This window comes from Varanus komodoensis, unplaced genomic scaffold (assembly GCF_004798865.1).
Source record: "Varanus komodoensis strain SLA01 unplaced genomic scaffold, ASM479886v1 scaffold67, whole genome shotgun sequence".
Lineage (NCBI taxonomy): Eukaryota > Metazoa > Chordata > Lepidosauria > Squamata > Varanidae > Varanus > Varanus komodoensis.
Window position 1 is genome coordinate 2416090 of NW_025336308.1, and position 27716 is coordinate 2443805.

At 55.7% G+C, this 27716-nt stretch overlaps 1 protein-coding gene across 3 annotated transcripts; it reads right to left on the reverse strand.

The window, feature by feature from the left end:
• Positions 1-718: 718 nt before the first annotated feature.
• Positions 719-27131, reverse strand: CD276 (CD276 molecule). Of its 3 annotated transcripts, XM_044450575.1 has the most exons (9): positions 26901-27130; positions 25900-25942; positions 14662-14799; positions 11781-12131; positions 10356-10652; positions 6534-6674; positions 5378-5416; positions 3923-3958; positions 719-2840 (listed from the first exon to the last, which is right to left on the reverse strand). In XM_044450575.1, the coding sequence occupies exons 3-9, from the start codon at positions 14786-14788 to the stop codon at positions 2818-2820; spliced, it is 1014 nt and encodes a 337-aa protein (XP_044306510.1). In that variant the 5' UTR covers positions 14789-14799; positions 25900-25942; positions 26901-27130; the 3' UTR covers positions 719-2817. The 3 variants fall into 3 exon arrangements, with proteins under 3 accessions (XP_044306510.1, XP_044306512.1, XP_044306511.1); XM_044450577.1 differs by lacking the exon at positions 25900-25942 and having other exon boundaries at positions 26901-27131; XM_044450576.1 differs by lacking the exon at positions 26901-27130 and having other exon boundaries at positions 25900-25989.
• Positions 27132-27716: the final 585 nt, after the last annotated feature.

The following is a 27716-nucleotide window of genomic DNA, read 5'->3' on the forward strand; positions in this document are numbered from 1 at the left end:
GGAGCAGCGCGCAAGACGGATTTTTACAACTGTGCCTTCATCAGGGATTACCAAATCCAGAGCTGAAAAGAACATTTCACCCCGAGGCAATGCAGGAAAGGGAAAGAAGCGAAATTCATGTGCTGTTTGTGCTTTGCATTCCAGACACAACTGTGTGTGGGGCAAACGGAGACGTGACATTCGTCACACAGCCTCCCCCGGGGTGGCCGACTTTTTCACAAAAACGCCAACGCACGGGTAGGGAAGCAAGAACCAGGCTGAGGCGGTGATGGGGAGTCAGGTGCTGCTCCCTCACTCTGGGCACCCACAATTCGTAATGGGCAGATTCGGCACCCCCCGGAAACCCACTTCCTTCCCACCTCAAAAGCCCCTCCGGGGGGGAGGGACGGACTGGAAAAGCAAAGCGTTAAACAGCAGGGTCTGCAACTTGTGGCCCTCCAGACATTTTGGCCTACAGGTCCCATAATCCCTCACTATTAGCTAATTTCACAGTAGATTTTGATGGCTATCTGGTTTTAAAACTGACCCCATGTTGGTTCCAGTCGGTTTCAGTGTGAATTGCTTTATTTAATGTTTTATATTATATTTCAATTTGTTGATTTATTTGTATATGTGGATATTGTTAATATGTTTTGAATAGGTTGATTTCATGTTATTGAGTTTAGATCGGTGTGTTGTTTTCAGGCGCTTTACGTTTTTGCTGTAGACATAAGCTGCATTCTCCAAAAAAGCCAACCATTTATTAGACCTCCAAAAGGCACCAAGTACTAATTCACCTTAAAGTTGCATTTTTTAAAAAAATCCCAACAGCACGAGTTTCTAGCCCTTTTGAAAAATCTGTCAGGATATGAGTTTTCGGACTTAGAAAGCAGAGATCAGGAGAGACGGCAGGCAGCCCCTGGCTGGAGAGCTGCAGAGCTTGCGGGTGGCCCACACCCCGTGCCCCTTCCTTCCCAGCCCTCTGCTCCCCCTTGAAGTACTGCCTGATGTCCAGCTGACCTGCCCCATTCCTTAGGGGTGGAAGAGAGCCATGAGCTCCTTCCCATCGGCATAGCTCTCAGCCTCCAGCAGATGTTTTCGACCACAAGCCCCCAAAGACCCAGCCATCATGACCAGTGGTCGGGGGTTAGGAGCACTGCAGCCTAGAACATCTGTAGGGTACCCCCCCCCCCACCCCGGCACTGTCTATGGTAAACAGAGAGTACTTTAGTGCTGAATTCTAAATATGTGGACTATCATTTAGGCGGTACACAGAACTGCAATAAACTACAACTACCCTTTGCTTCCATCTACTGGGGCGCCCCTTAGAATATCAGGAACGGGGGAACGATCCGACCCGCAGACATCCCCCGGCGAGCACCACGGCCAGAGGCGAGTCCTCAGGGTGTGGCTGGACTGGCTTTAAAGCAGGGAGACAACATCAGGGTGCCTTCAAGCTTTCCTCCTAAAATCCAGCAGCCAATCCCAGCCAGACTGAACTCTGCCGGTAGTTCTGTGGCGGGAACGGGTGAAAGAGGGGGATGCCGGAGGCAAAGCAAGACGGCAACTCTGTTGTATTGAGTAGCATAGCCCTGTTGTGTTGCGATGGAGGCGCTGAAAGCGAGGCCCCCAGAGCAGCCCGCTGAGATCCTGGATCCCCAGATGTGGGGCACTGCAACGCCCAGCCGCACGGAGCGGGGCCTCGGGCGACGGGGCACTGCAGTGCAACAGCCGGTGGCCCAAGGGGTCCAGTCTGTGCCAGGGCTCAGTGGTGGAGGAGGAGGCCTCTGACCACACACAGAGGGCACAGCCGGCAAGGGTGGCTCCCCGGACACAGCCGTGGGGCCCCTCGAGGAGTGGCGGCCAGCGCGCCCTCGGCCACCCTGAGCAGGCCTCCGTGGCCTTGCCCGTGGCCTTGCCCGGCCCAGCTGCAACGTCCGCAGCCGCGGCACCTCGCTCCTCGCGGCAACACGAGGCGTTCTAGGAGGGGCTGCGCTTGGCAGGGCACCCAAGGCCCGGGAGCAGGCCCAGGGGCCGCGCTTGGCGGAGAGGCACCCTGCCAGAACGGGCTGGCTCCCGTGGACCAGCTCCGGGGTGGGATCACAGCGGCCGCCGGCCGAGCGCCCGCACTCCGGAACGCAGCCCCACGCCGGCACGAAGCCCTGCGCCCCCCGCCGAAGGGAGGGGGGCGGTGGGGATACACAAGCCCGGCCTTCTCAGCTCCAAACCACACAGAGGGGGCACCTACTCACGAGGACAGCCGGCGGCAGAAAGTGCCTGGCACAGCCCCGGGCGCCCCGTGACCATCACAGCAGGAAGAGCGGGGGGGGCGGGCTCCCCACCCCCCCTTACAGCACACGGTGTGGCTCTTGCTTGCTTGCTTGCTTCTTTCTTTCTTTCTTTCTTTCTTTCTTTCTTTCTTTCTTTCTTTCGTATCGTTTAAGGAGAGCAGAGTTCACTGTGCCGATACAACTACCAATGGTGAACCGCCACACACGCCTGTGAAGAGCCACTTCGGGGATCCACGTCTCAGGGGTGGGGACAGTTTGAGTCAGGAGAAAACCGCGGTGCACTTGGCTTCTGAATGCACCACGGGAGTCCTGCATGTGCGGATGCAGGCAAGCCGATCCTGGGTCGATATCTGTGTACGGGGAGGAAGAAAGGGATTGCAGCAGGGCCAGCGGCGGCAGGTTGCAGGCTCCAGGGGAGAGGTGGGAGCTGGCGGCTCGCCCACACGTTCTACCGTCCCTGCCAGAAGGAGCGTCCCCAGGACTGGAGAGGCCACAGCCTGCCGACCGGCTTCCCAGGGTGTGGTCGCTGCATTTCTGGCCATTCCCGTCAGTCGATTTCTTCTCCAATGTCTGCAAGGAAAGGGGAGGGGAGGGGAGAAGGAGACCAGACAGAAACAAACAACTGGCTGGACGGAAGGACAGGCTTGGATTTTTCCCACAGCCCATAGAAACAGAGTGAGTCAGAAGGGTCCTCCTGGGCCATCTAGTCTGACCCCCTAGGATAAAGCTTGGTGGGAACACAGAGAAGGCTGTCTCGGGGGCTGCCCTAGGGCCCTGGAATTTCCTTCCCCGGGAGTCCACTCTGTGACGCTTCGGAGGCCTGCAACAACCTTTCTGCACTGGGCTGTCTCGGTTGTCTGTTTTGCTTTCACAGCTAGTTTAATTTTGGTGTTTTGTATAATTGTAACATTTCAGTTACTTTAATTACAGTTTTTATTTACTGCATATTTCTATTAATGTTTTGTTTGCCTGAGGTTTTAATCTGGCAAGCTGTCTTGAGCTCCTGTCTTGAGAGCAGACAATACGATCCCAATAAGGAACCAGCTGAATGAGCCCCTGGCCCAAGATTCCCCGGAGAACTTCGCCGCAGGCCCAACTTCTCGCCACTGCCCTGCAGCCCTCCTGGCCTGGCCCTTCCACCGGATCTTCTGCAACAAGGGCCAATCACCCTGTGGCCCTCCAGAGGCTCCTGGACTGCACTCCCCATCAGCCCCAGCCAGCACAGCCAACAGTGGGCGTTGACGGGAGCTGAAGCCCAGCAACAGCCTGTTCTAGGAGAACTCATACCCGCTGTTGACAGTGTGCAGTGCCCAGCGATTTACAGCGCAACGCCACAAGGGTGTATCGCCCCAAAACTCAAGAAACCACGGAAGCCGACCTGGTGGAGCGTGGAACTCGCACCCTTGGCCCCCCGAGTCCAGTCCTGTCTACCCTGGCTGTGGGCGAGTCTTGAGGGACTCGGACAGGACCTCATCTAGCAGTGCCGGGGATCACGGCGAAGCCCTTCCGGACGCAACACAGGACTGCGCTGGGGCCCCATCAGAGCACAGGTGGGATCTGTGATCGGCCGCCCACACAGTGGCTGAATGAGTGAGGTTCTCGCCTCAGACAGCTCAGCACGTCAACAACCATCAAGCGGACGCTTCCTTTACCTTCTCTGACATCCTTGCTTTTCAGGGGCTGCAGCGCTGTCGGAGGAAAAAGAAGGGTTAGTTTCTTGGGCCTCAGAGCACGGGCTGGAGAGAGCCACGTGCATCTTGCCGGGGCTGCGTTTCTGCCGGTGCATATTTCCGGACGCAGGGTTGACCTTGCTCCACTCCAGGCAAACTTTCTTCCCAAGCTACCGACCTCAGGAAGCACGACACTTCCCCCTGCTGGGCACCACCAGATCCATGAAACCAGGGCAAGGGGGCTCCGTCCAGCACAGCTCCTTTTCTGGGCTCTCCGAGGACATTTATGGTGAGTTGTGATACACCCAAAGCTCCCGTTTTCCTTTGGCAGCTTTAAGGAAATGCTACTTCTGGGCATAGAGGTCCATTTGGCTACCGTGGCCAACGGCCACTGAGAGTCCAGTCCATGAATTTGGCTAATCTCCCTGAAAGTCAACGCAGCCATTGGCCATGGCGGAGAGCAACCCTTGGGGTGCAATCCTTCATGTGTCCATGCAGAAACCCCGGGCACCCCGAAAGGGTTGAGATTATATTTGATCCCGTTATACTCTAAGGGTTTGCGCTTCTGGAGTAACACGCAAGAAGCACCTTGGGCTGAACCCGGCACATTCCTTGCGCCAGGCCTGCTGTGCTACATCCTTTCCGCAGATTTCTGCTCCGCTGGCCCGATCCTGTCTGGAAGCAAAATGCACAGACGTGGAACGCCATGCCCAAGGGAAAAGGCTCCAGCGTGTGCGCCGGATGGAGCGGATGAATGCACGCACATCATCGGCCCCGTCCCCGCACCCAGAACGGCCAAAGTTGCAACAAGCCAGGCAAAAGACCCTGAGCCCGCGAGGTCTCGGAGACGATTCAAGGCCAGCCAGCCAGCCAGCACGTGATGAGTCTCCCCTGCGCTCCGGGCAGATAAATGGCATCGCCGGGCTTACAGTTCATCCATCTGATTGTGGCAGAGGGGAGCTATCGGACTTTATTAAAATGGTGATCCAGGATGCCGAAGGTGCGCCCAGCCGCAGCAGCAGAGGCAGGAGACCTGGGCTGCGGGACAGGATCAGCCGGGCTTGTGGGAAGTGGGAGGGAGATGCCGGAGAAGGGTGGCTTTCCCCAGGCCCATCTCTGTTTCCAGAAAAGGGACAGAACGGAGGGCTTGCTGAGGTTCCCCGATCCAGATGCCCCGGGTGCCCTGGAAGGCCACGCACCCCCCACCCCACGGTGGGGCACTGAGGGTTCCCTGGGTTTGGTCATCCTACCCAGGGCCTTCTTGCCCGCAACACCTGTGCTCTTCCGCTGAGCCCCAGCCCTTCCCGGCAGGATTTGGGCCTGTGTGCTTGGAAAGCCATCCCAAGCCGAAGGATTCCCGTGGAACCCGGCACAGCAGCCCGTTCTGATCCAGCAGCTGGTGGGCACCAAAGCGAAAGTGAAGCAAACTTGACCCACCTGTCTTGGATCCTTCTCCTTCATCCTTTTCCTCGATGCCTGGGGAACAGGAGGGGTGGATTCACTAAGACGCATGTCCATCAACACCCATTCTGCGACCGCTTGATTTTCCCACACCTAAATCCCAATCCTGGTGCCCCACCCCCAAAACCTCACCGATGGGAGGCGTTTTACTGATTTGGGGGTGGGCTCGCTGCATTCAGGAAGGGCACTTCCGCTTTTGCAGCAAGGCGGTGGCAGAAATGTTATTTTGGTTCCTTTCAACCATCACCACCAGTGGCAACCGCAGCTGCCGAGCTGCTCCCGCCCACAGTTAACAGGCTCCTCCCCCAGGAATGAACCATGAAGGAGGGGTGTGCCAAGAAACCATCATGACCCCCGGACCAGATCTGGATGGGACACATGCGGCTTCCTTGGGGATGGGACAGTCACTGTTTCACCATCCTCTGATAGGAACACCCCCTCCCCCAATCTTGCAGCAACCTTGATCTACTAATCAAGCGAGGGGCCTTTAATCATCTAATCAGTCCCCCCAGAAGGGCTGCAGCTGAGTTCGTGACAGGCCTGTCCACCCACATGAGTCTTCAGGAGACTTGAGCTCCCTGGTGAACCAGCACCCTCCGGCTGCCGTATGTGGAGGGTGTCCTGGGCAGGAGAGCTTGCTAAGCGTTGTCCAAGCCACCATGTTCTCCTTACTTGGTTCTGTCTGCCAGGGATTGCTGCCAACCTCCTCCGTGATCCTCCAGGGAGCCCCAAATTGGAGATGGACATGCAGTAAACCCCCCCGCCCCGGGCCCCTAGATGCTCTTCAAAATGACATCACATTAGGACAACCTCCTCCAAGCTGGAGCTTCAATTCTTGGCATTCCTGACCATTCGCCATGCTGGCTGGGGATAAGGGGAGTTGAAGCCAAATGCATGAGTTTGGAGATCCAGGGTTAGAAAATGGTGCATAAAGACGTTATGACTATCCTATGGGGAGAGCGGATGGCAGGTGCTGGGCGGGGGCTGCCGCCAACGGCCAAAAGAAGAGCCCAAGGAAAAGAGGACAACACCACGCCAAGGTTCTTCTTCACCCTGTGCTTTGGAATGACAAATTGGTCCCCCTCTGGAAGAGGGGAGCTGGGAGCATGCAGCCGAGGAGCATTGTAATTACCGGCTTTCGCCTTCTCTTCTTCGCAGCTCTGCCGGATTTTCTTTTGGCACACGTATGCCAAGGCAATCAGGAGAATAACAAGGCAGATGGCCAATCCCACGGTCACCCAGAGAGCCACAGCCGGAAAGAGGAGGAGCTGACCTGGGAAGAGTGGGAAGAGCGGGACAGAAGGAAGACACGCTCATCCTCAGCACCACGGACAGGGGGAAACGAGGAAGGGGACGAGGGACGTCTCCAGCGGGAAGGGGAAATGCCCACGGTGCATGGCTGGTCAAGAATTAAAGTTAAGGTAGCACAAAACTTTAAAAGACAATGAAAAGACAATGAAACAATAATTTAGAAGACCCATCCAAGAATAAAACAGAGGCACCTGGCTAAGTGTGTCAGGCCCCTGAATGACCAGGGAGGTCTCTGAAGGCCTCCAGAGAAAGGGCTGCCTCAACCTCATGCCAAAAAGATGGCACATTTGGCATGAGGCAGGCCACAGCAGGGAGGTTGTTCCAAAGATGGGGGCCACCACAGAAAAGGCCCTCCTGCTTGTTGCCACCCCCCGAGCCCCTCAAGGGGTTGGCACCCAGAGGAAGGCCCCAAAGGCTGCACATAGGGCCCAGGCAGAGTGGGGTGGGGAGAGGCGCTCCTACAGGTCCCAGTCCAGGTGCCAGCACCTTGAACTGGGACCAGAAGCAATGCAGGCAAGACAGAACCGGTCTTATATGTTTGGAGAGGGTGTGACTGGCCCAGGGTCACCCAGTTGGCTCCATGGCTGAGCAGGGACTAGAACCCAAATCGCCAGAGTCCCAGTCTTGTGCTCTTAACCACTACACCGCACTGGCTTTCAAGGTGGAAACGGCTGGGACAGACAGTACCGCTATTATATGGACAATTGTTTGGGCCTGGCCTAAAGATAGCCTTCTCCTCCCCAAGAGCCCACTAACAGCCCCTAAAGATGGAGCTGTGCCCAAGCACTTCCTGCAAAACCAAAAACCCATGTGCCTTCAAGAGCCAGCAGCCCATCGCACATGGCGAAACCCGGTTTCCATTCAGAGCAGCGGGACAAAGAACGCCGGTGCGCTCACTCAATGCGGAATCAGGGACCTAATGACGCCGGCAGCTGCTTCAATCACAGCATCTTCACAAGGCTCACAGATGCATGAGAAAAGGTGAGGAAAGTGGGCTGAATTACCCTATAAAACACTTCATTAACCTTTAAATAATGATGCTAATAAATTCAAATAGATGCTGATCCGTCACTTTGGTAGGAGGAGTGGAGACGGTGATTTAAACATGACAGATTCCCCAAGGAAAGAAGTTTTCCTTGTGTTGCATGGAGGGCAGGAAAGTCCTCCAATATTTCTGAGGTGAAAATAGGGATACGTTGGCCATGTGATTCAAGGACTACTCCAACAGCTGCCCAGCTGTGCCAAGCAAAGCCCTTTGTTATCTCTTCCTATGCCACCTCCATTATTCTGCCATAGCCTAACCTAGGAAGAGGGGAGAATTTTGATCCATTCATTCTTGTCGATTAAAACTTATCTAAATCTGCAAATTTCTCCATGAACAGGCTTGAACTTGAAGTTTACAAGTTTGTAAACTAGAAACTTGGGAGAAGCAGAATTGATAGATCCATCCGGCTAGCCAGTGGGCTTTGCAAGAGCTCTTAAAAGATTGACTTTGAATCCCTGATTTTGAGCAGAGTGTTGCCAACTCTTTTTTTCCAAAGGCTTCTCAACTTTAAGACCTATATAGCTTTAGGAGCAGGTATAATGTGGTCTACTCCATGCCATTGATTTTGGCCAGTGCAGGCAAGCAAGAATGGCATTTTGCTACGGTTTTGGTAGGAATGCAAATTTCTCCAAACTTGGGACAGGAAGAACTTGAATATTTTTAAAAAGGAGAATGTGGGGTTGCTGAAGGACAGAACTTGAGGACTTTGTCATGCAGAGTAGGTGCTGCCTGAGGATGATGTGAGTTGTAGTACAACACATCTAGAGAGTGCTTGGATGGGCCAGGCTGCCACCGAATTCTCACAGTGTCCCATTTTGGTTAAATGGGCCACCCTCTACTCTATTTCCATGTACCTTGAGGCTTAGTCAGTGAAAAAGTAGGTCATAAAAGAACATAAAATAAAAAACAAATAAAGCAGAATTGCATGCAAAGCAAATTGCATGCAGAATTAGTTATGCAAATTAAATGCACTTTTTTATTTAATGTCAGTGTTCTCAGAAGTATCGTTGCTTTTACAGCATTTGCAGGACAAATGCTATTGGGCTACTGGGTGGGATAAAAATGTAATAAATAAATAAATGAGTGAAAGGGAGGAAGCACGGGGACCGGGATTAAAAGAAGGTGGGCATTTTCAGCCCAGGAGACTGTTCCAACCGAGTGAGCACACTTCAGACGCAGAGTACTTAGAACGAAACAAAGCTACTTTGGTTAAGGCTGATACACAATCCTCTGAATACAATGAAGAACCACAGCTGCAGAATAGAAATAAGTGAAAAGTTTATACTCTCCTTCGCTGTGGCTGCACTGGTTTCCTGACTAGGCCAGCAAGGCAGCAATTCTCCAGGCGGAGAACCCTGGACAACTTCTCGCCAAGAATTTCAGAAAGGTCCCTCTGCCACTTTTGCAGAGACAAGCAGCACATCAAGCTGGGAGAGGGGGAGGGTTGAACTTGCTCCAGTAAGACAAACAGTCTTGTTCCCACAGCAAAAGCGGCTCTTGTCTAAAGATTGGCTGCAGAGGGCAACTCCGAGGCCTTTACGTCTTCCTAACAGGCAGAAAGCCATAAGGCCTTGGCATGGCTCAAAGAAACTATCCTGACTTTTGGCCCCCAGAAATTTCACAACGTGACCTTTTGAGCCCTAATAACATCTGGTAGGACTCATAAAATGCAGTGGGGAAGGGAGGGCTTTATAAGGAATCAAACTTGAGAAGTGCAACAGGGTTTTTTTTCCCAGAATGGAGCAATTTGAGCAAATCCTGTGCAAAGCCTGCACAGTTGGTAAGGAATTTATCCCCATTGCAGAATTTGAGGGCTCAGGTTGCAGAATGAGAGGGAAATTCCAGGAGAAATGGGCACCCTCATCCTCCAACTCTTCTTTGGGGTTACAAACTGCCCTCAGCCCATGCGTTCCAGCAGCGGGCACTGCGCTGCTTTTATCGGCTGTGCCGAAGGAAGGGCCTGCCGCCGGTGCTGCACAGCCAGCCGTCTCCGTCCTCACTCAACCGGCACCGTGCATTTAGCCAAAAAAGGTTTGTGCTCCTTGGGGGGCCCCCTTTCACAAGCCAGCAATTGCTGCGCCAAGGATAATTGAACACTAATTAATGTTACCTGCAAGCGAACAAGGTTACAAAGAGCTCAAGGGGGTCCATAAAAGTCGAAAGGCGTGAAAACAACTGGAAGCCACACCAAAAAAAGCGAGCTGCAGTTCTGTAAAGCGTTTTGCAGGGGCTCCAACTTCGGCAAATGTTCTCCTCCAGCCAGTGGGCACGTCATGCGTCCTCCGTGATTTTGGTGCTCTCACACTGGAGGCATTCAAGAGGCAACTGGGCAGCCCGCTGGGTGGGGTGGGGTGACGTGGTGTCCTGCAACAGCAGGGGGTGGACCCCATGGCCTTCATGGCCCCTTCCGACTCGACTCTTCCGGGATTCTATGATCCTAACTGTACGTTAGTTAATTGTCCGGTCGAGCAGATACAGCCCAAAGTGAAAACTGCCCTGCAGATTCAAACACCGAGCCCAGCCTGTGCCGTGAGCATCCTCAGTGTTCGACATCCCGGCTGTTCACCTGATCCTCTCCCTGCCGGCCCAGGACCTTACCTGTGATGGTGACCGAAGCGTGCGTCTCCTGCTGGAGCAGCGGGTTCCTCACCAAGCAGCTGTAGGTGCTGTTGCGTTCCAGCACCACCCGCAGGACACTCCGCACGTCAAAGAGGCCTTCTTCGTTGGCCACCTGGGAGGTGGTGATATTCTCTGTGATGTTGTTGCCATGGCCATCTCGCCAGACCACCGTTGCCTCGGGGTAGCCCGAAAAGGTGTGGCACGTCACCGTTACCAGGTCCCCTGGCTTCAGATTCTTGTTGGGTTCCAGGTTCAAGTTGGGCTTGGAGTAGAAAGCTGAAGGAGAAGAAGAGCAGGCAAGGCTGAGGCCAAGAGGGTCACACCTGAACCCGCAGAGACAATGGCTGCCTTAGTTCAAAACCCTAAGCCACAGTTCATATTAACCATGGTTTGTTGCTTCCACCATGGCTTGTCTTGCAGAGAAGCTAACAAACCAGAGTTTGCGTTCTCTGTTTTTGGCTTTATTTCTCTCCCACCCATTTTGCCAGCCTTCAGACTCATTTCCTTTCGCAGCTCATTTATTACTTTTATATACCCTTTGTCTCCCAGAAGGGTTTACAGAAAAACTGTTAGCACAAACAAATCAGAGATAATCCACAGTTCAGGGTTCTAACATCCTGATTAGCCATGGTTTCAACAAGCTAGACAACAAACCAGCAACAAACCACGGTCCCTATTTATGGTTTCTAGCTGGTGAACTGTGGCTTATTTGCATGGATGGGTTCAGACAGCACAACATGCTAGGAAAGCCAAAGGTAGGAGAAGAACTGGAAGACAGAACAAGGGATGGGTTGACTCGGTTAAGGAAGCCAGAGCCTGGAACGCACAAGGGCCGACTGGGGCTGCCACGGGAAGGGCATCTGGGGGGCTCCCATTCTTGGGGTCGGGCAGCACTTGACAGCGCAGAACAACAGAGGCACCTGCAGGTGCAAGCCAAGTGACAGCCGGGCCCAGCAGGGGCGGCTCGCAGACGAAGCAAAGCCGGCCCCATTGCTGCCGTCCTAGAGCACCGCCCCACCAATGGGGGGATGGAGGCTCCGCTCGGCCCGCCCTGCTGGACCAGATGAGCCGGCGAAGCCAGTAGACTGGGGAGCGGGGACTGTGCGGCCCGTCGGGAGAGCGCGTCCTCCCTTGCCACAGGCCATCCTGCAGTGGCTGATGGATGCTGCAGTCGGCCGGCCTTCTCCCCGCCCTGCGGAAAGGCCTTCCTCGCAGCTGCTGGCTCAGTGTGCAGCCTGCTCCTCGGCGTCCCTCGTGGCCGTTCCATTGCCTTGGGCGGCGCTGGGTGCCTCGGCCCTTTGCCCCAGCACCTCCCGAGTCCCAGCCGCGTCCACCCTGCCCTTGGTCCCCCGCACGCCCCGGAGCCCCTGGCCGGCCCACTCACTCCCCCCGCTGCCCCCTCACCTGCCACGAGCAGCACGACAGCGGCGCTGCTGTACTCCCGGACCCGGACGAAGCAGGTGAAGCTCCCCTCGTCGGCTATCTGCACGCGCCGCAGCAGCAGGGAGACGTTGCCCCGGAGCAGCTGGTCGTGGAAGAGGGCCGTGCGGTTGGCGTAGTCGCTCCGCTGGTTGGCCAGCTGGTCCCGGCCCCCCGCGAAGCTGTGCACCAGCCGCTTGGTGTCCGTCAGCTGCCAGATGAGGCTGAGGTCGTCCAGGCTGACGTTGGCGTCCGGGGAGAAGGAGCAGGGCAAGGTGGCGTCGTGGCCAAAGAGTGCGACCACGGGGTCCTCGGGGACCGTCAGCTCCAGCGCACCTGGTGGGCAGAGCGGGGAGGAGAAAGGACCTCAGCAGCAGCAGCGGCAGCGGGTCTGGCCCCCTTCAAAGCCCCCAAGGGGATCTCCGCGGGTGGTCAATTCATGGGCCCCTTCCTGGCACCCCAGTCCTTTGGCGGCTCCCCGGTTTTGCAGAATTCCCTCCACTCCGAAAAAGTCGAAGGCTGATTGACTGGCAGCTTTAAGCCCAGACGCGGTGGTCTGCACAGCAGAAGATGGGTTTTGAAGCCCGGGGAGCCATGCCGAATGAGCAGGGCCCGCGGCTGCCGCCTGAATCGGGGAAACAAGCCGAGAACGCATCGGGACATTCCCACGGTCCCCTGTCCTGCCTCCCCCGAATTCGATTTGGACAATGGACGGAGAGCACAGGATGCCACTGCTCTGCTATGGGGGAGGAGCAGGAAGGGTCTTGCCCCCGCCCCATTAATGGTGCCCTCTTAGCTGCAGCTCAGGAAGCCCCGGGGGGGGGGGCATGATTTGCAGAGGATGGATCTGAGAAATAGGCTGCCGCCTTTCAGCAAAGCTCCGCGGCCCGGCAGCGCAGCCCCGCATTGCGCTGTCGGCCCTTCCAGAAGTGAGCGGGGGGAGGCCGTGGGGCGGCCATGCTCGATCCCTCGCAGAAGCCCGGCAGCGGCTCTCCAGCTCGAGTCCAGCACGGGGCCTCGGAGCCGGCTGGGACGCAAGCTCCTCGCAGCCCAATGAGCCGGCCGCCAAGCAGGGCTCTGCTGCCCCCTCCTGGCCTGCAAGCTCTCGGCCTCCCTCCCCGACTGCGAATCCTTTCGCCACACACACGCTTTGGGGCTTGGACAGAGCACCCCAGATCGTCACCCTGCATCCTGCCAAATCGACTCGGCAGCAGCAACGAACAAGGATGCTGGGCCTCGTTGGACGAGCGGCGGCCTTCCGATGTTCTTTGCTTGCAGCTCCCACCCCCCTCCGCTATTGCCCATGCTAGCTGTGGCTGATGGGTGCTGTGGCCAGCCAACTCCGGGAGGGCCCCGGCTCCTGCTTTGGCACTGTCATCCAGCCACAAAGTTATGCCCAACTCTTCGCAACCCCACAAGCAACATTCCTGCCGGCACTGATTTCAAACCCCCGCACACCCCTGCATCGACCAAGCACCAAGGACGCATTCCCTCCTCTGCACCGGATGCAGCTGTGGGGGGGGGGGACCCTGCAAAGGGATTCTGCAGGAGCGTGCGAGCTTTGCGGGGCCACACCAGTCCAGCCCCCTCTTCCCCGTGCTGCCAGCACGAGCGGCAGGGTGACCAGCCGGTGGCCCTCGTCTCCCCCCCAAGCCACGGGCAGTCAGTAGCGCACAGCCTCTGAACCTGGAGGTGTGAGTGGAGCTTCAGGCCCACAGGTCTTTCCCAGCCCAAACATCTGGAAGGCCCCAGGGCAGAAATGTTGGCTGCAGCTGCTGGCTTACAAGAAGCAGCCTCCATTCTCCTGGGGACCCGGGTTGGAGGAAGATGCATGCAGTCTGAACAGCCACCCTTCTAGTGCTGCGAGTCTTCGCAGGAACTTAAGCACCCCCAGAATCCGGGCTCCAGTTTATCGACTCTATTGTCATGTGCAGGGAAAGTTCCAGCCGTCCCCAGTTCGTGCACTAGGTGTCAGCCTTGGCTTGGTTTTGGGGTTTTAGTTCTCCAGGCACATATTCATTCCAGCTGCATTTAGCCAAAGGAAAAACTGGGGAGGTGAGGAAGGGAAATGTTCTTGCCCCGTGATCTGACGCCAGTCCCACTGTTGATAAGAAAACTGGAGAGTTCGCACGATTTGGAGAGTTAGCGTGGTCCGGGGTTAGCGTGTTGCGGTGCGGACTTGGCAGCCTCACCGGGGGGCTTTGGGCAAGTCACTGACTCTCCGCCTAGCCCACCTCACAGGGTGGTTGTTGTACGGAGGAAAAGAAGAGCCTTGTGCGGCTGCTGCAGTACGGTCTAGCCATCAGAATATCCGCCTGGGGCCCGGAACGGCCGGGCACTCTCAGTCCGCCACTCTGCAGGGCTGTTAGGTGGGTAAAATGGGGCAGAGGCCCGTGTGCCACCACCTGAGAGGGGGAAAGGGCGGATAGGAGCCCTGCGGTTGCTTCAGAGGCAGCAGGAAGGATCCAGAGCGCCGTCAGCAAAGCAAAGCGCAGCAGAGGGGGCCGAACGGCTGGGCACGTGAGCGTGATGCGGACTGGCAAAGGCTGCAGCTCAGAGGGTCCCCGGTTCAATCCCCGGGACCCCCAAGCTGGCCTGGAAGAGACCGCCGCATGCAACGGTCGCTCCCCAGGTTCCCACAAAGGGGCTTTGGCGGCCCGCCTGGGAATCTCTGAGCGGGAGATGCTGCGGGTCACAGCATGGGAGACTCCGGGGGATGAGAAACGATCAGCCATGCCTTCCCTTTTCTCCCAGGCTGCGGAAATCCGACGAATCCACCGCAATGGCTAAGATGCTTGACGCTGATCCTGGCGAAGCCCCTGCCAAAGGAAGCCCTAAATACGGCGCAAGCAGCCACAGCACTCACCGGCCAGAGCGGACAGCAGGAGGCCCACGATCAGCGCATCGCGGCACATGTTCCCGGCGGAGAAACGGCTCGGAGAGGCAGCGGAGGCGTGCCGGTTACCAGGGTGCAAATCTGCAGAGGCGGCCATCTTTGCTCATCCTAAGAGGACAACAGAGCACAAGGCGTGAGTGCAGCCCTGCCGGACAGGCCCAGATCCTTCTCCTCTAGCATCCCGTTCACACAACAGCCAAGCACCATGGGGAGCCCACATGCAGACCTTGAACGCACTGCACCCCCTGACCCATGTTCCCCAGCAACTGGTGGACACAGTCATACCGCCTCTGATACTTCTGGCAGCATAGAGTCATGAGGACTAGTAGCCTTGCATAGCCCTCTGAATCCACTATGGATTTCTCTGGCCTCCTTATTCAAATACACGTTGCATTTCAAGCTCAGGGGAGATGTCAGTTCCAGACAGATGTACAGAAGCAGAAAGAACCCGCTAGCTCTTGGGAGGTTTCCTCCCAAGCCACAATATCCTGCTTCCTTGAAGAGCAAATCAGTTGCAGTGGATTTCCTGAGCTGAGATTCCCTTTCCACCCACCTCTGTCTTGGGGCCACTGAACTGTTTGAACCCACCAGCTCAGAAGGACCAGAGCTACCCGCAAAGAACATTCCCGTTTACAGTTGGGAATACATCACATTCATCCAGTACTGCCAAAGAAAGTCTGGGCAGATCTTTGGGCCGTTATTAGCCAATGAGAAAGACAACTGCATTGTAAAAAGGCGTGGGTGGACAGTCCGAGTTAACTGTTTCGAAACCATGAAGTCATTGACTACCAAAGCACTGGGAAATCAATTACTATTTATAGCTTTAAAATATTTGTCAGATATAAGGGGGAACTCCTGAAAGACTGTGCTTTTTCCTGCTGGAATGTCAAGGGAAAGAGCAATGCCTTACAATTCTGTTTATGGGTGAAGTTTCAGTGAATAAACTATGCACCAGAAAGCATAAAGGAAAAGAATCGTTTTCTAAACATGGTGGTTGTTAAACATGATGGGAACGGAACTGCCTTGAGGAACTGTGTCGATCTAACTGGAACCCTGAAAAGTTATAGGGAGCGGTGAATTCTTCACTGTCAACCAGAATCATGGATGGCAGCAAAGAAGCAGGGGAGAGACCCCATCCCAGCAAATGCTGGTAAAACCCAACTTCATCCACATCCACACAGACCAAAGATGGGAAATCTCTAACCATCCAGATGTTGCTCCTGGACCAGCCAGCAGGGCAGGTGTTCCGAAGTTCTGGTCCAAGAATACCTGATGGCCCAGAAGTCTGAGGCTGGTGGTGGTGCGGACCTTGGTATCCACCTCTTCCTCCCCTCCTTACCCTTCCATTACATGCCCGGCTTCTTTTCCCATTTTGTGAGCAGACAAAGCCAGAATTCCCACAGTTTGGACCAAAGAGGGAATCCCGCCCTTAAGCAAGCCCCAAACTTTGCCCGGGAGCTGATGCACGACGGAGAGGCGAGAGATGAGCGCTCGGCACAGATGGTTCGTAGCTGCTTCATGGATTATGATCTGAGAAGCCTCAGAGGACTATGCTGACAAGACCACCATCTGTGAATCCAGGCAGGGGGGATGCTGGGGCTCCCTCCAGCAAATAGGCCCGCTTTGAACCCATGGTGCGGGTGGCAGATTTCACACCCTGGGTTTCATGGTCTTCAGTGGGAAGGAGGCAAAAACCAGCCGAAGAAGAATTGAGTAGAAAAGTTCGTTCCATTGCAGCGGCTCAGAAAAGTGCCTTGGCTGACGGAGCACAAACAGATTCAAAATGAAGCCCTGCGCTGTACGCCTGCTCGTGGCCACATGCCACGGCTTGCGCTCAGATATGCGGCTGCGTCCCACCCCTCCAGAGGAGTATCGGTAACCATCTTCTCCCGCCCGTGGCTCTTTCGTCATCCCCACTGCAGCTTTGGGGAGGCTGCACTGTCTGTCTCAGAAAAGCTGCCGAATACCTGTCAGGCCCAGGCCGGTCCACGCAGGCAGGCAGCGGGCTGGATTGCTTCTGCTACAAGGCACGGAGGGAAGGGCAGCGGGCCCAGGCCGGAAGGGCTCCGAGACCCCCCAGCGCATTGGCACGTCTCCCTTCCAACGGGGTGGGCGAGATGTGTCCGCGCTGGACAATGTGGAGCGGTGCTTGGACGCTTTGGTATAGCGCTCTTGGGGTCATTCCAAGGGTCAAATCAGGCCCTTTCATAGAAGCATAGAAAGAGAGCCACTCAGAAGGGGCCTCCCCGGCCATCTAGTCTGACCCCTGGCTCTAGCCGGCTCCGCTCATGACATGCCCACCATGTGCATGTCCAGCCTACCCTTAAATACCCTCCCCGATGGGGCTTCAACCATCCTAACCAACCATCTTCTCTGACTTGCCTTTTTCCTGGGCCAAACATCCCAGCGGCCGCCACATCTCCTCACGGGGGGCTGCCCCAGCCACCCCCCCTGCTTGTCCTAGCTGCCCTCTCTGCCCCCAGTCGGCTGCCCTTCCTCCAGCAGGCAAAGACCACTTTACAGGGTGGTGTTGGGTTGGGAGCTGGTTTTGAGCTGTCTGGACGGTGTTTCCCATTGCGCCTTAGTGCATCGACTTGAAGACGATTTTGATCAGCGTTCCTTATGCGCATGAGCCACCTCGGGAGCAGGGTGCACCTCGGATCAACCAATAACCACAGGAAGGGACCTTGGAGCAAGTGCCCAGGGCTCCGCTCCACAAAAGAAACAAGAGGATCCCCAAATCTCATCAAGGATCTTCCCAAGCAAATGTCCCCCTTTTGAGGCTGCAGTTACCCAGCTATTACCTCTGGGCAAGAGAGGCGCAAGAAGGGGGATTTTTCCCGTAACCTTGGCTGAACGGAAGGACTTTCCGCCTCCAACCTCTCTGTTTGGTGCCTTCATTTCTCACCTTTTGCTACGTAGTTAAAGTGCTTTTATTCCAAGGGTTTCTTGACCCGCCAGGATGAGTTATCTTAATGGTGTGTCTGTTTCCTTGCTTTTATCTGCTGCATTTGTCTCTAAACTGCTACTGCTTTTATTATCTTGTTGAAAGTGTTCAGGTTTACCCTGGGAGTTTTAAATGGTTTAGAGCCTTTCCGAGCACTGTAGCTGCAGCGGAAGGTTGGCGTATAAATTCTGACCGATGAGAAAAGAAGCAAGCAGGCCAGAGTCCGGGAAAAGAAGCATCCCAGTAAAACCAGCGCCATTCAATGGGATCGACCAACAAGGCAGACAACAACATATTTCTGCACACAGCGAGAGACGTGCGCTGACGAAATGCACCAGCGGAAGGGGGTTATGCAGAAGTTCAAAAGGGGATCGACGAATGTGTGGGTTTGGGGCTGGCCTGAGACATTGTGCTGCTTGAGAGAAGGAACAATGTGGCGCTTCTTCCATTCCAGCAGCTGGACTCTTCCTCAGGCTGGGAGCGTTTCTCCTACAACTGCAAGAGGGAGGCTGACTTAGGGGGCACAGGATGCGCCTCTTGGTACACGAGGACTTTGCTGCCCCTTTCCAGGATCTCCCCCTGAGGTGACAGTTTCATTCTGCTCTGAACAGGAGGGCCGGCCCCACACAGAGGAGGGGTCCCACTGCGAGCTGTTTATGAGAGCCACAGGGCAATATGAGAGACAGTGTGGCGTAGTGGTTAAAAGCCTGGGACTGGGACTCGGGCGACCCGGGTTCGAGTCCCCGCTCGGCCATGGAGCCCACTGGGTGACCCTGGGCCAGTCACAGACGCTCAGCCCAGCCTACCTCGCAGGGTTGTTGTTGCTCAACACGCCTGCTTCTCGACCCCGGTTCACGGAGCTGTTCACACCAAGAGGGGATGCCAAGCAAGCTATGGAATGCTTCCTCAGACAGCCAGATCCACAGCATCTCTTTCCTCCCGGTAAAGCTCCAGAGCATTCCTTTATCTGAGAACGCACCATGCGCCCAGCGGTCCAGCACCGCTTTTCAAGTGTTACAAAAGAGACACAATCCGCCTGTGCTGGAGACACACCAACGCCGCTGCGCTCCGGCAAGTCGGTTTCATTTCTTTGCTTTAGCCCTGGGCCAAAACGAACGACTAGAAATTGGAAGCATAATATACACAGCACCAGAAACCATGAAAACAATAAAAATATAATTTCCAATATAGACAATCTCGAGGATATCCTCAGGGTAGATCTAGAAGACAAACCAAGGACCTGCCTCTCGTTAAAGGTATGTCGTTTGTGCCAGGGCTGGGGAAGCACCTGTCTGTGGAACATGCTTGTTGTCACTGCACAGAAATGAATGCACATAGCTTGAAACGCCTGAGGCTGCCTAGCCTTGGAAACTAAGCAGGGTTGGGCCTGGCTGAAACCTGGAGGGGTGACTTGAGTCTGCACTGAGCAGATATTTGGACCCCGTGACCTGCCAGGCCTTTCCCAACGGCATGATTCTATGAATCATTAATTTATTTGCTAATGCAAGCCAATGACTGCAACCTTGTACCAGCAAAAACAGAAGAAGGCGGGGGTGATGTGAGGAGGGAAGACTTTGCAAATATTTAATTTACCTGGGCTCTCCCACACTGGAGGCATTCAGGATACAACCGGACAGCCGTCTGAGGGGGATGGGGTGACCTGGTGTCCTGCACTGAGCCGGGGGCTGCTCCTGATGGCCCTCTGGCCCCTGCCAACTCTGCCATCCTATGATTCTATGAATTAAAAACAGCCAATGCACCAGATCGTTCTCTTTGGCTGACCCATAAGGACCTGGGTCATGGTTCGCTCTAGCCTCCTCTCGCGAGAATGATGCCAGAATGCATCTCTTGGGAGCAAGCAGTTCACTTTCATGCTGAGGTCCTTTAGCAGAAGCAAGGTCCAGTTTTCCGGCAAGATGAAAGAAAACATCAAAATGAGGGATCCACGTGAATCTTACTACGACACTGCCTTGCCCCCAATGCTAATCTCCCATGGCCAAGATGTTTACTTTGAAGCAAGTCCTGTTCATCAGGGTCCCATGAAACATTAATTAGAAGCTTTCTCCATGTGGTTATTCTGCCTCTTCATTGTTCTTCTTCAGAGCGGTTACATTATTACCTATGAATACTGAATGGGAAATAGTTGTGGTTCCCTTTGAAAGGGATCTAGTTAAGGATATCTTCTAATTTGTTACTTTCTTCTCTTTATTGTGCTTGCAATAAAAATGGGTAAAAAAAATCAGAGGAAACTAGCCATTAAAGCCCTCCAGGGAACAGGAAGCAACTAACTGAAGAACAGGAGTGTCCTTGCTTAACAGGAAGCAATCACGGGAGCAGAAACAAGGAGGAAGCTTTTAATTAAAAGGGCCAATGACCCCAGACCTCCTCAAGGCCAACTTACGTTCTACGCTACCAGGCACAGTCTGGCAACTTTGCTTCACAGGCTCCCAGGATATGCATTGCTTCCCCGTCTGTTATATTCAGGGCTTGTTGCAAGAGCCCAAGAACAAGGAAAATTCATTGCTCAGAATGCATGCAGCTGAATCATCTCCTCGAGCTTCCACACCCAGGAAAAACAACCAGACGAGCTGAATTGGCTTTGCGCGCTTAAGCTACAGTCAGGAAATCGATGATCAGCTCTGCATTACTCACGTTTCCACCTTCAACAGACACAAAGCAGCAGCTACACAGACCCAACTGCTGGCAGAGGGTGGGAAGGTGTCCATCCAGAGAGTGCCATTTTTGACCACCGCTCCAAGCCCAGCAAATGCTAGTCCTAGAATAATCCTTGCCACCGCCTTTTTCCACCCTTTCCTAGCACTCTAATTATCTTTCCCCACGGCGGTGCTTCTCTCTATTTTTACATACCCAGGAACAATCTATTTATGAAGCTGTTGGTGTATATATTTTTAGCCATTTCGTACCTCCTCCTCGTAGGAATCTCCTGGTTTCTCTTTCGTCGCCAACACAATTGTCGCATCTAACTGACATTGTCCGGCTGCCCCCAAAGTGCCAGCCAGGAGCAACAGATCGCCCCGCCAGGCGTTGGGAGGCTACGGAAAGGCAGCAAGAGGCCCTGGGGCCACTCCCAATTCCTTCCCTGCTTGCATAATCGTGTAAAATCACACCCACAGGGCATATTGCCTAACTGGGCTTAAAATAACGCTTGGGGTTTTGCTCCAGTGCAAGCTGGCCCAGGTCCCCGAGGGGTTGCTAAGAGATGGCTTGCAGCAAGGGCTTTCGGGGGCTCTGCAGCGTGGAGTGCTCTCTTTCGGGAATCCTGCCACCTTCCAGCATTCCTGCTCCTCGCCCTGTTTTTTCCCTTCCCCCTGGAACAGCCAACAGCATTCTGTCCTCCTTTTGGGGGGGGGGGGGCATGGAGCTTCCTCGGGTTTCTCAGCCTGGCCTACCTCACAGGGTTGTCACAAGATGGGATAAAATGAAGGATAACAGTGTGTAAAGTTAAAGTGAAGGTTCAACCTCGATGTTACAGGAACGTGGATCTTTCAGCCACGGGGCATAAGAGGCCATCCAAGCACACGCGCTTTGCTTCCGGTAAGGTGCTCACATTTTTAAGAAGAAGCTACATTGTTAGAGTAATTCTGAGAGCAAAACAAGCCCATGCTTGCTTGGATGCTATTTCCTCCCTGGAGAAGAAAACTGGAGGCGTGCCGCTCGGCCGACCCTCCATGGTGAGCAGCTGCGCCAGACGGAACAGGAAACTCTGCGGTTGGGGTCCTCTGTGGGTCTCCGCGTCCTTGGGAGAGGGAACCTTCACGCTTAGGGGAAATCCTAGACAACGACAACAGCAGAACCGCTTCCTCCCGGTAGGCCTCTTCCCACAGGGCGGGGCGTGGGGGCAGCGCATGCCGCAAGCAGAGGTGCGTGAGGCATTCATCTCCACGTGGCTTCGACCACGTCTTTATCCTGTGTGCCGTTTCGCAAGCAAATGGCACCATGTTTGGTCAAAGGCTGCACCCTTCCAAGGCTGCAGTGCAGTGCATGACCCGACACACACTCCTGCATTCAACAACACGTGCACACTCCAAAAACGTACACACGGGGTGCCCATCTCTGGAAAAATATGGGGAGAAATATGCATGGATTTTCATGGGGAAAGGGCGGGGAGGGGGTTGAGCTGGTGCACATTTTGAGAGAGAATTTGGAAAGCTTGGGTGAGCTTGCGTTTTCCTGACTTCCACATCCCTCCATTGAAGCCCTCCTGCCCGTCTCTCCCCAGCATCCAAGAGGAGAGGGGAGAGAGTCGTTAACTTCATTAATTCCATTTTCATGCTGTCCCATCACCCGAGATGCCCAAACAGTTCCCAGAAGTCAAGGAAGCAGATCCTAAAGTCCCTCACAGTTTCCCCAAGAGCAACCCTTCGCAGCATCGTGGTTTGCAAAATGTCAAGACAGAACTGCCTGCTCCTGCATGCGTTGGGATTCCACTCCCACCATCCCCGGCCAGCACGGAAACATGGGAAGCATGCTGAAGGGAGAGCCTTGATCCACCTAGCGCAGCGGTGCTGAGTTTGGTGGACAGCCGCATGCCAGAGCGGCCGGAAGGCTGTTTTCCAGCCGGATCCAGAGAAGCTGCAGGTTGCACTGGGCAACGACTGTTTCCAGAGCATGAGCCCTGCACAGCCCTGCTCTGGCGCGGACGGCCCCGGGCACCTTCTCATACTCTCTAGGTGAAATCAATGCCTCAGCTATTTATCCAGTCCACAGCGTCTGCATTGGCTTTCCCCGGAGGACTGGACTCACAGAAATCAATCTCCCCATTTGCGCCGCCTGGCTCAAATTTATTCCCTCTCCCAGCCAGTCCAAAGCACAAAGGCCGCCTTGTGCACAGAGGCTGATAGATTCTCAGAAGAGCCCGGCGGGCAATTTACTCCTTATTGTCTTATTAAATGCCATCCAGTTTTCAACAGCCTGGAATCATATGGATCATTATCTCAGCGCTGGAGCGGCGGGCCATCCCCTGACTCTGAATACAGGGGCATTCAGGACGGACCAAAGCGAGCGGCTCTTCACAGCCGGCATGTTCGACTCTGCCATTCACTCCCACAAGAAGGTCCGATGGGCACCGGCCTGGACGGATGTAAAGGGGACTCAAGTCCATCTCCAGCTGGACCTGCTCGACCTGCAAGCTGGTCCTGCGCGAACCGGTGTCTCTTGATGGTGTGCTGCTGCTGCTGCTGTTACGTGCCATCAAGTTGTTTCCAGCTTATGGCAACCCTGTGGATGAGCGCCCTGCAAACTCCCCTCTCCACCAGAGCCCTGCTCAGAGCTGTGGCTTCCTTGGCGGACTCAGCCCATCCCCCCTTTGGTCCTCCTTCTCTCCTTCTGCCTTCGACTTTCCTAGCATGACTGTCTTCTCCGGGGAGGCTCACCTTCCCCGACGTTATAAAGCATTGCACTTCAAAATAAATTACCACTTGACCTCGGTTTGTATCTCCTTCCCAGAACATTTGCATGCACAATTCCAATAATTTCACTAAAATAATTCACCTCCTGCTGAACTCAGAGAATAGGTTACATTTAGAGAGCAGAATTAACAGGGATAATATGGGTGTTTGTTATAAAAGCACTGAGCATTTGAATCTTTTGAACCTGACTTTGTAGTAGCTCACAGTGAAGAGATGTCGCAAAACCCCCAAATGCCTCCAATTAGCTCTTTTCTTTGCAGTGCAGAACAAAAGGCAACCAGCCCATCCAATTTAAAGCACAATCCTATACTCAGAAGTAAGTTGCAACAAATTCGCTTTTTTATGGTAATATATGCAAACTCTCGCAAGAATCAATATTGCTGGACATGTGTTTTCATGCTATGTAGGCTTAAGCCCTGAAAGATAGCTGAGAAATCTTTTGAACAACAAGAAAAATAATGCCCTACCTTTGAGAGAATTAAGAAGGGGAAGCCAGACCATGTCACTAGTCCTGCTGAAGTTCACCTCTGGGAAGGCTCCTGCTCAGCTGCACCACCAGAAGCCCCTCCATAAGAATGTCAGAAGCGCCATACTGGATCCGACTCAAAGTCCATCTCATTCGGTGCTCAGTACACCCGGCGGCAAACCAGCCGCCCACAGGATGGGTGCGAGACCTCTGCTGGCTCAAGCTCAGCCGTAACTGGTGCACGCAAGCCACCTCTGCCCAAGGAGGTATCCCATGGCCAGCACGGGCAGTAGCCAGAGAGCCTCTCCTTCCACGAGTCCATCCAAAAGCCATCCAGATGTGTGGACTTCGCTACTTCCCGGGGCAGGGAATGCCATAATTCCATTCCTAGCATCCCTAGATCAGCTCCTTCCTGGGCATGCTGCCCAAATCTGTGCACTGGGTTATTTGGGGGCTTCCTCACAGGAGAGGCAGCTCAGCCCGTTCGGGGGCTGCGCAGTGCACCGGAAGCAAGAAGCCGCCCTACCATCGGTGGCCCCAGGAAACGGCACGGCCCAGTGCAGAGCCCTGGAGGAGGGGAGCAGAGCCCCAGGCAGGCCAGACCCAGTGTCCAGCCCTGAGGTTCAGCAGGGCAAGCCCAGAGGGGTCCCCGCGGAGGCAGCTTCCCATGCTGCGATGAGAGCAGAGGGTCCAGGACACGCCAGCTCACTTGCCTGGGCTGAGCAGCTGCCGTCCTCTAACACGCCTCCTCTGGCCGGCCGGCCGGCCAGCACCACATCCAGTCTTCCCAGCGGCGCTGCGCTCGGGGGGCCTAACGTTCCAGAACATTAAAGAAACACAGTGCCCCCGCCCCGGAGCAACTGCTGCAGCATGCAGCCATTTACTTGCTCCAAGAAGGGGTCGTCTCAAGGCTGGAGAGGGCTGAAATGGGCTCTGACGGGAGCTGGGGCTGCACGCTCTGGTGGCACCATCAGTGGGAGCCCTCAAGGATACGGCGCTCGCGACAGCTGATCCCATTACGACGGGGCCCTAGGGAGGCCAAGTCTCTGCCTGCAGGTCACGGGTTGCGCCTCCAGGGATGCCCCTCCCCGCAAGACTCAATAGGATGAGAAGGGCCCCCTCCCTCAGCGACCGGCTCGGCTCCACCGGCTCCCTCCCACTCTGGGCTGTCCTCATTCCCTCCCTTCCTTAGAAGAGCGCTGTGTCTTTCAGAACGAGGGTCTTGGGTTCACTTGCTTTCCTCTCCCCTCCTCACCCTTTTTCCTTTTGTATTGTGTTTTTCAGAGGAGAAGCTTGCAAGCAGGGACAGCCCGACTCGCTCTCGGTGCATGGCACTTCCCTTTTGGCCGAAGAGCACGGGGGGAACGCTCTGAATAAATCAGTCACTCGGAGGGAGGCACAGAGGGGTCACTGGGACGCGCACCTGGCCAAGCCGCTTCGGTCTGCATGCCCTGCTGCACTTGCAGCGGCTGGCCTTAAGGTTCCAGAAAGAGCCTGGCAGGGCCTTCTGGGGAAGAGCGGCCAGGAAGTGGGTGTTTCCGCTCTGCCATTAGTCAGACCCAAGAGATAACGGCATAATGTTTTCATCCTCATTCTGGGAATAGGACAGAACTCAGTGCCCAAAGAAAAACAGGAGGCAGATGTTTAAAGGGCCAAAGAATCACAGGAAATCTCTGAAAAAATTCAGCTAGCACGGCTTCAGTGAGGAAGGGAATTGAACTATTCTTTTTTGTTTCAAGAGTAGCCTTTTTTAATAAAAGCTGAACCACAGGTGAACTCTTCATCATCAGAATGGGGGATCGGGGGCTAAACCCCAAATTCAGCTGGAGCAGCAGTACAGGCGACCCAGGTTGACCTCCCATAAAGCCATTTCCGAAGGTTTTTCGCAGACCCATGAAAGGAAGGGGAATAATCCATGCACAACACGTGACCAAGTTACCTAGGAGAGAGACCCTACAGGGCTATTGTCTGTCCTACGTATGGTAAGCATTGCAGGGCAGGGCAGAATTCCCCTTCCAAGGCCAGAGAGTGAGGAGGACCTTGAGTTTCTGATATCCTGCCCCCGATCACAGCCCCTTTGCAGCCCCCATGGAAGGAACCCCACCGGCTGCTTGCTGGGATTGCAAATACGGCATTGGAGGGAGGGAAAGGGAGGGGAGGGGAGGAGAGGAGAGGGCAGGTCAGAACAAGCCTATGATCTCTCCAGCCCCCAGCCAGGTCCCACCTGTTCTAGAAAAAGCAAACCAGGCAAAAAAGGGGCGGAGAGGCAGAGCCACAACAACCCTGCAGGCACTGGATAGTCCAGTTCATAGGAAAGTCTGCTGCAGCAAATTGTCAGAAAGCATTTTAGAGATAAAATTACAGACCTACAGAAGGAATCGTCTTGAAGATACAGAAACAGCACAGCATCTGGAAAAAAAAGAACCCCCGTCTCACAAACCTTCCCAAGTTCTTTGAGAGTACTAACTAGCATGTGGATAAAGCGATCCGGCAGGCAGGACTTTCAGGGCTCTTTGACCAAGGCACTTGCCAGGGACCTGCTGAGCCAGTGTCATCAGTCACGGGACAAGAGTCTCCTGGTCAAAGACAGACGCTGAGAACAGGAAGAAATGTGTGGGCGACACAAGAAAGGGATGCGGGAAGGCACGGCCCCTGGTGATCTGTTCTGGGACCAGTTCCCTCGAACGTGCACAGAACGGCTCTGCGATTCGTGCCGTAGACAAGGTCGCCCGCGACCGACCAGCGGATGGGGACCAGCGCTGGGCCGGCCGCTCCAGGCTGGGGCGCCTCGGCGGAAAGTGGGGCTATCATCATCGACATAAAAAGTCCTCCAACTTGCAGTATTCCCAGCCAACCTGGGGGGGGGGGGAGTCCTGCATCTCCCAGCATGCCCAGCCTGCACGGCTCGCTGGAGACTGCTGGGGATTGTAGGACGAGCCGCGAAGGAGCCCTGCCGGATGGGGCGTCCTGGAGGCGGCCGGGCGGCAGCAAAGCGCGGGCGACGGAGCCCGGGGCGCCCGGCCAGCGCAGCCCGGTCCGGGGGACGAGCCCTTCCTCGCCTTTCGTAAAGACGCGAGTTGGGGGAAACTTTCGGGCTGCCGCAGCCCGTAGCGCAAGACGAGCGTGCGACGCGCGAGTCTCAGCCCGTCCTTGATCCGGAGTTTCCCAAGTATCCGGGGCAGCTCGCGAGATTCATTTAAAATCGTGTACCCGAGGGGGAGCGGGGGAGGTCGCCTATTCGGGGAGCGGGGGCCCCGACCCGCGGGAGGCGCTCGGGGCAGCGGCCAGTCCCGGGGCGCCCGAGGGCCGGGGAGAATCTCGCCGGGGCCGCCGCCTCTCCGCCCGCCTGCCCGCCCCGGGCGCTCACCCGGCCACACGAAGGGGGACGCGCCGGGCGGCTGCGCGCTCCGAGCCGCGCCGGGAGGCGCACGAAGAAGCCGTCCGGTCCCTCCCTCCTCTTCTCTTCTCTTCTCTTCTCTTCTCTTCTCTTCTCTTCTCTTCTCTTCTCTTCTCCCGCTCGGACCCGCGCCCGGGGCAGGGGCGCCTCAGTCCCGCGCCCGGGCGGCGCCTGCTCCACGCGTGGCCATCATCGCTCCGGGGCGGAGGCGCAGCTCCGGCGCAACGGCAGCCGCGAGAGCTCGCAGGGCGGCCGCGCACAGGCAGCCGGAGGGAGGGAGGCAGGGAGGGAGCCTGCGGGGCGGGCGAGGGGGAGGCGCGCAGCGCTCCCGCCCCCCCGGTTTCTGGGCTGCTCCGGGCTGGCCCTCGAGCGCGCGTCGGAAAGGTCAGAAGCGACGTGGCTGCCGCGTACGCAGAGATGTCGGGGAGGGGGTTGGGGAGGGGGCTTTCTCGCAGGCTTGCCCACCCGGGTGCCCTGCGGCTGGGAGGGACTACAACTCCCAGCACCCCCCAAGCAGCCGGGGGTGCCTCGGGCCCGTCGCCAGCCTCAAAGTTCTGGTGGAGAGGCGGAGGCGGGCGCCGAAGAAGCGGCGGGAGCGGCCGTCTGCTTTAAGTACAGCTGTCGAGGGGCTTGCCAAGCAAAGAAGTAAGGGGGCAGAGGGCTGGGGGGCTGCTCCCCACACCAGCCTCCCCCAGCCACAGCCCCGCACTTCTGGAGGGCTCACCCGGTGGGGCAACGCTGCCTCCTGGCACGTGCGCGCGCGCGTTCATAACGCGCCTGTTCCCC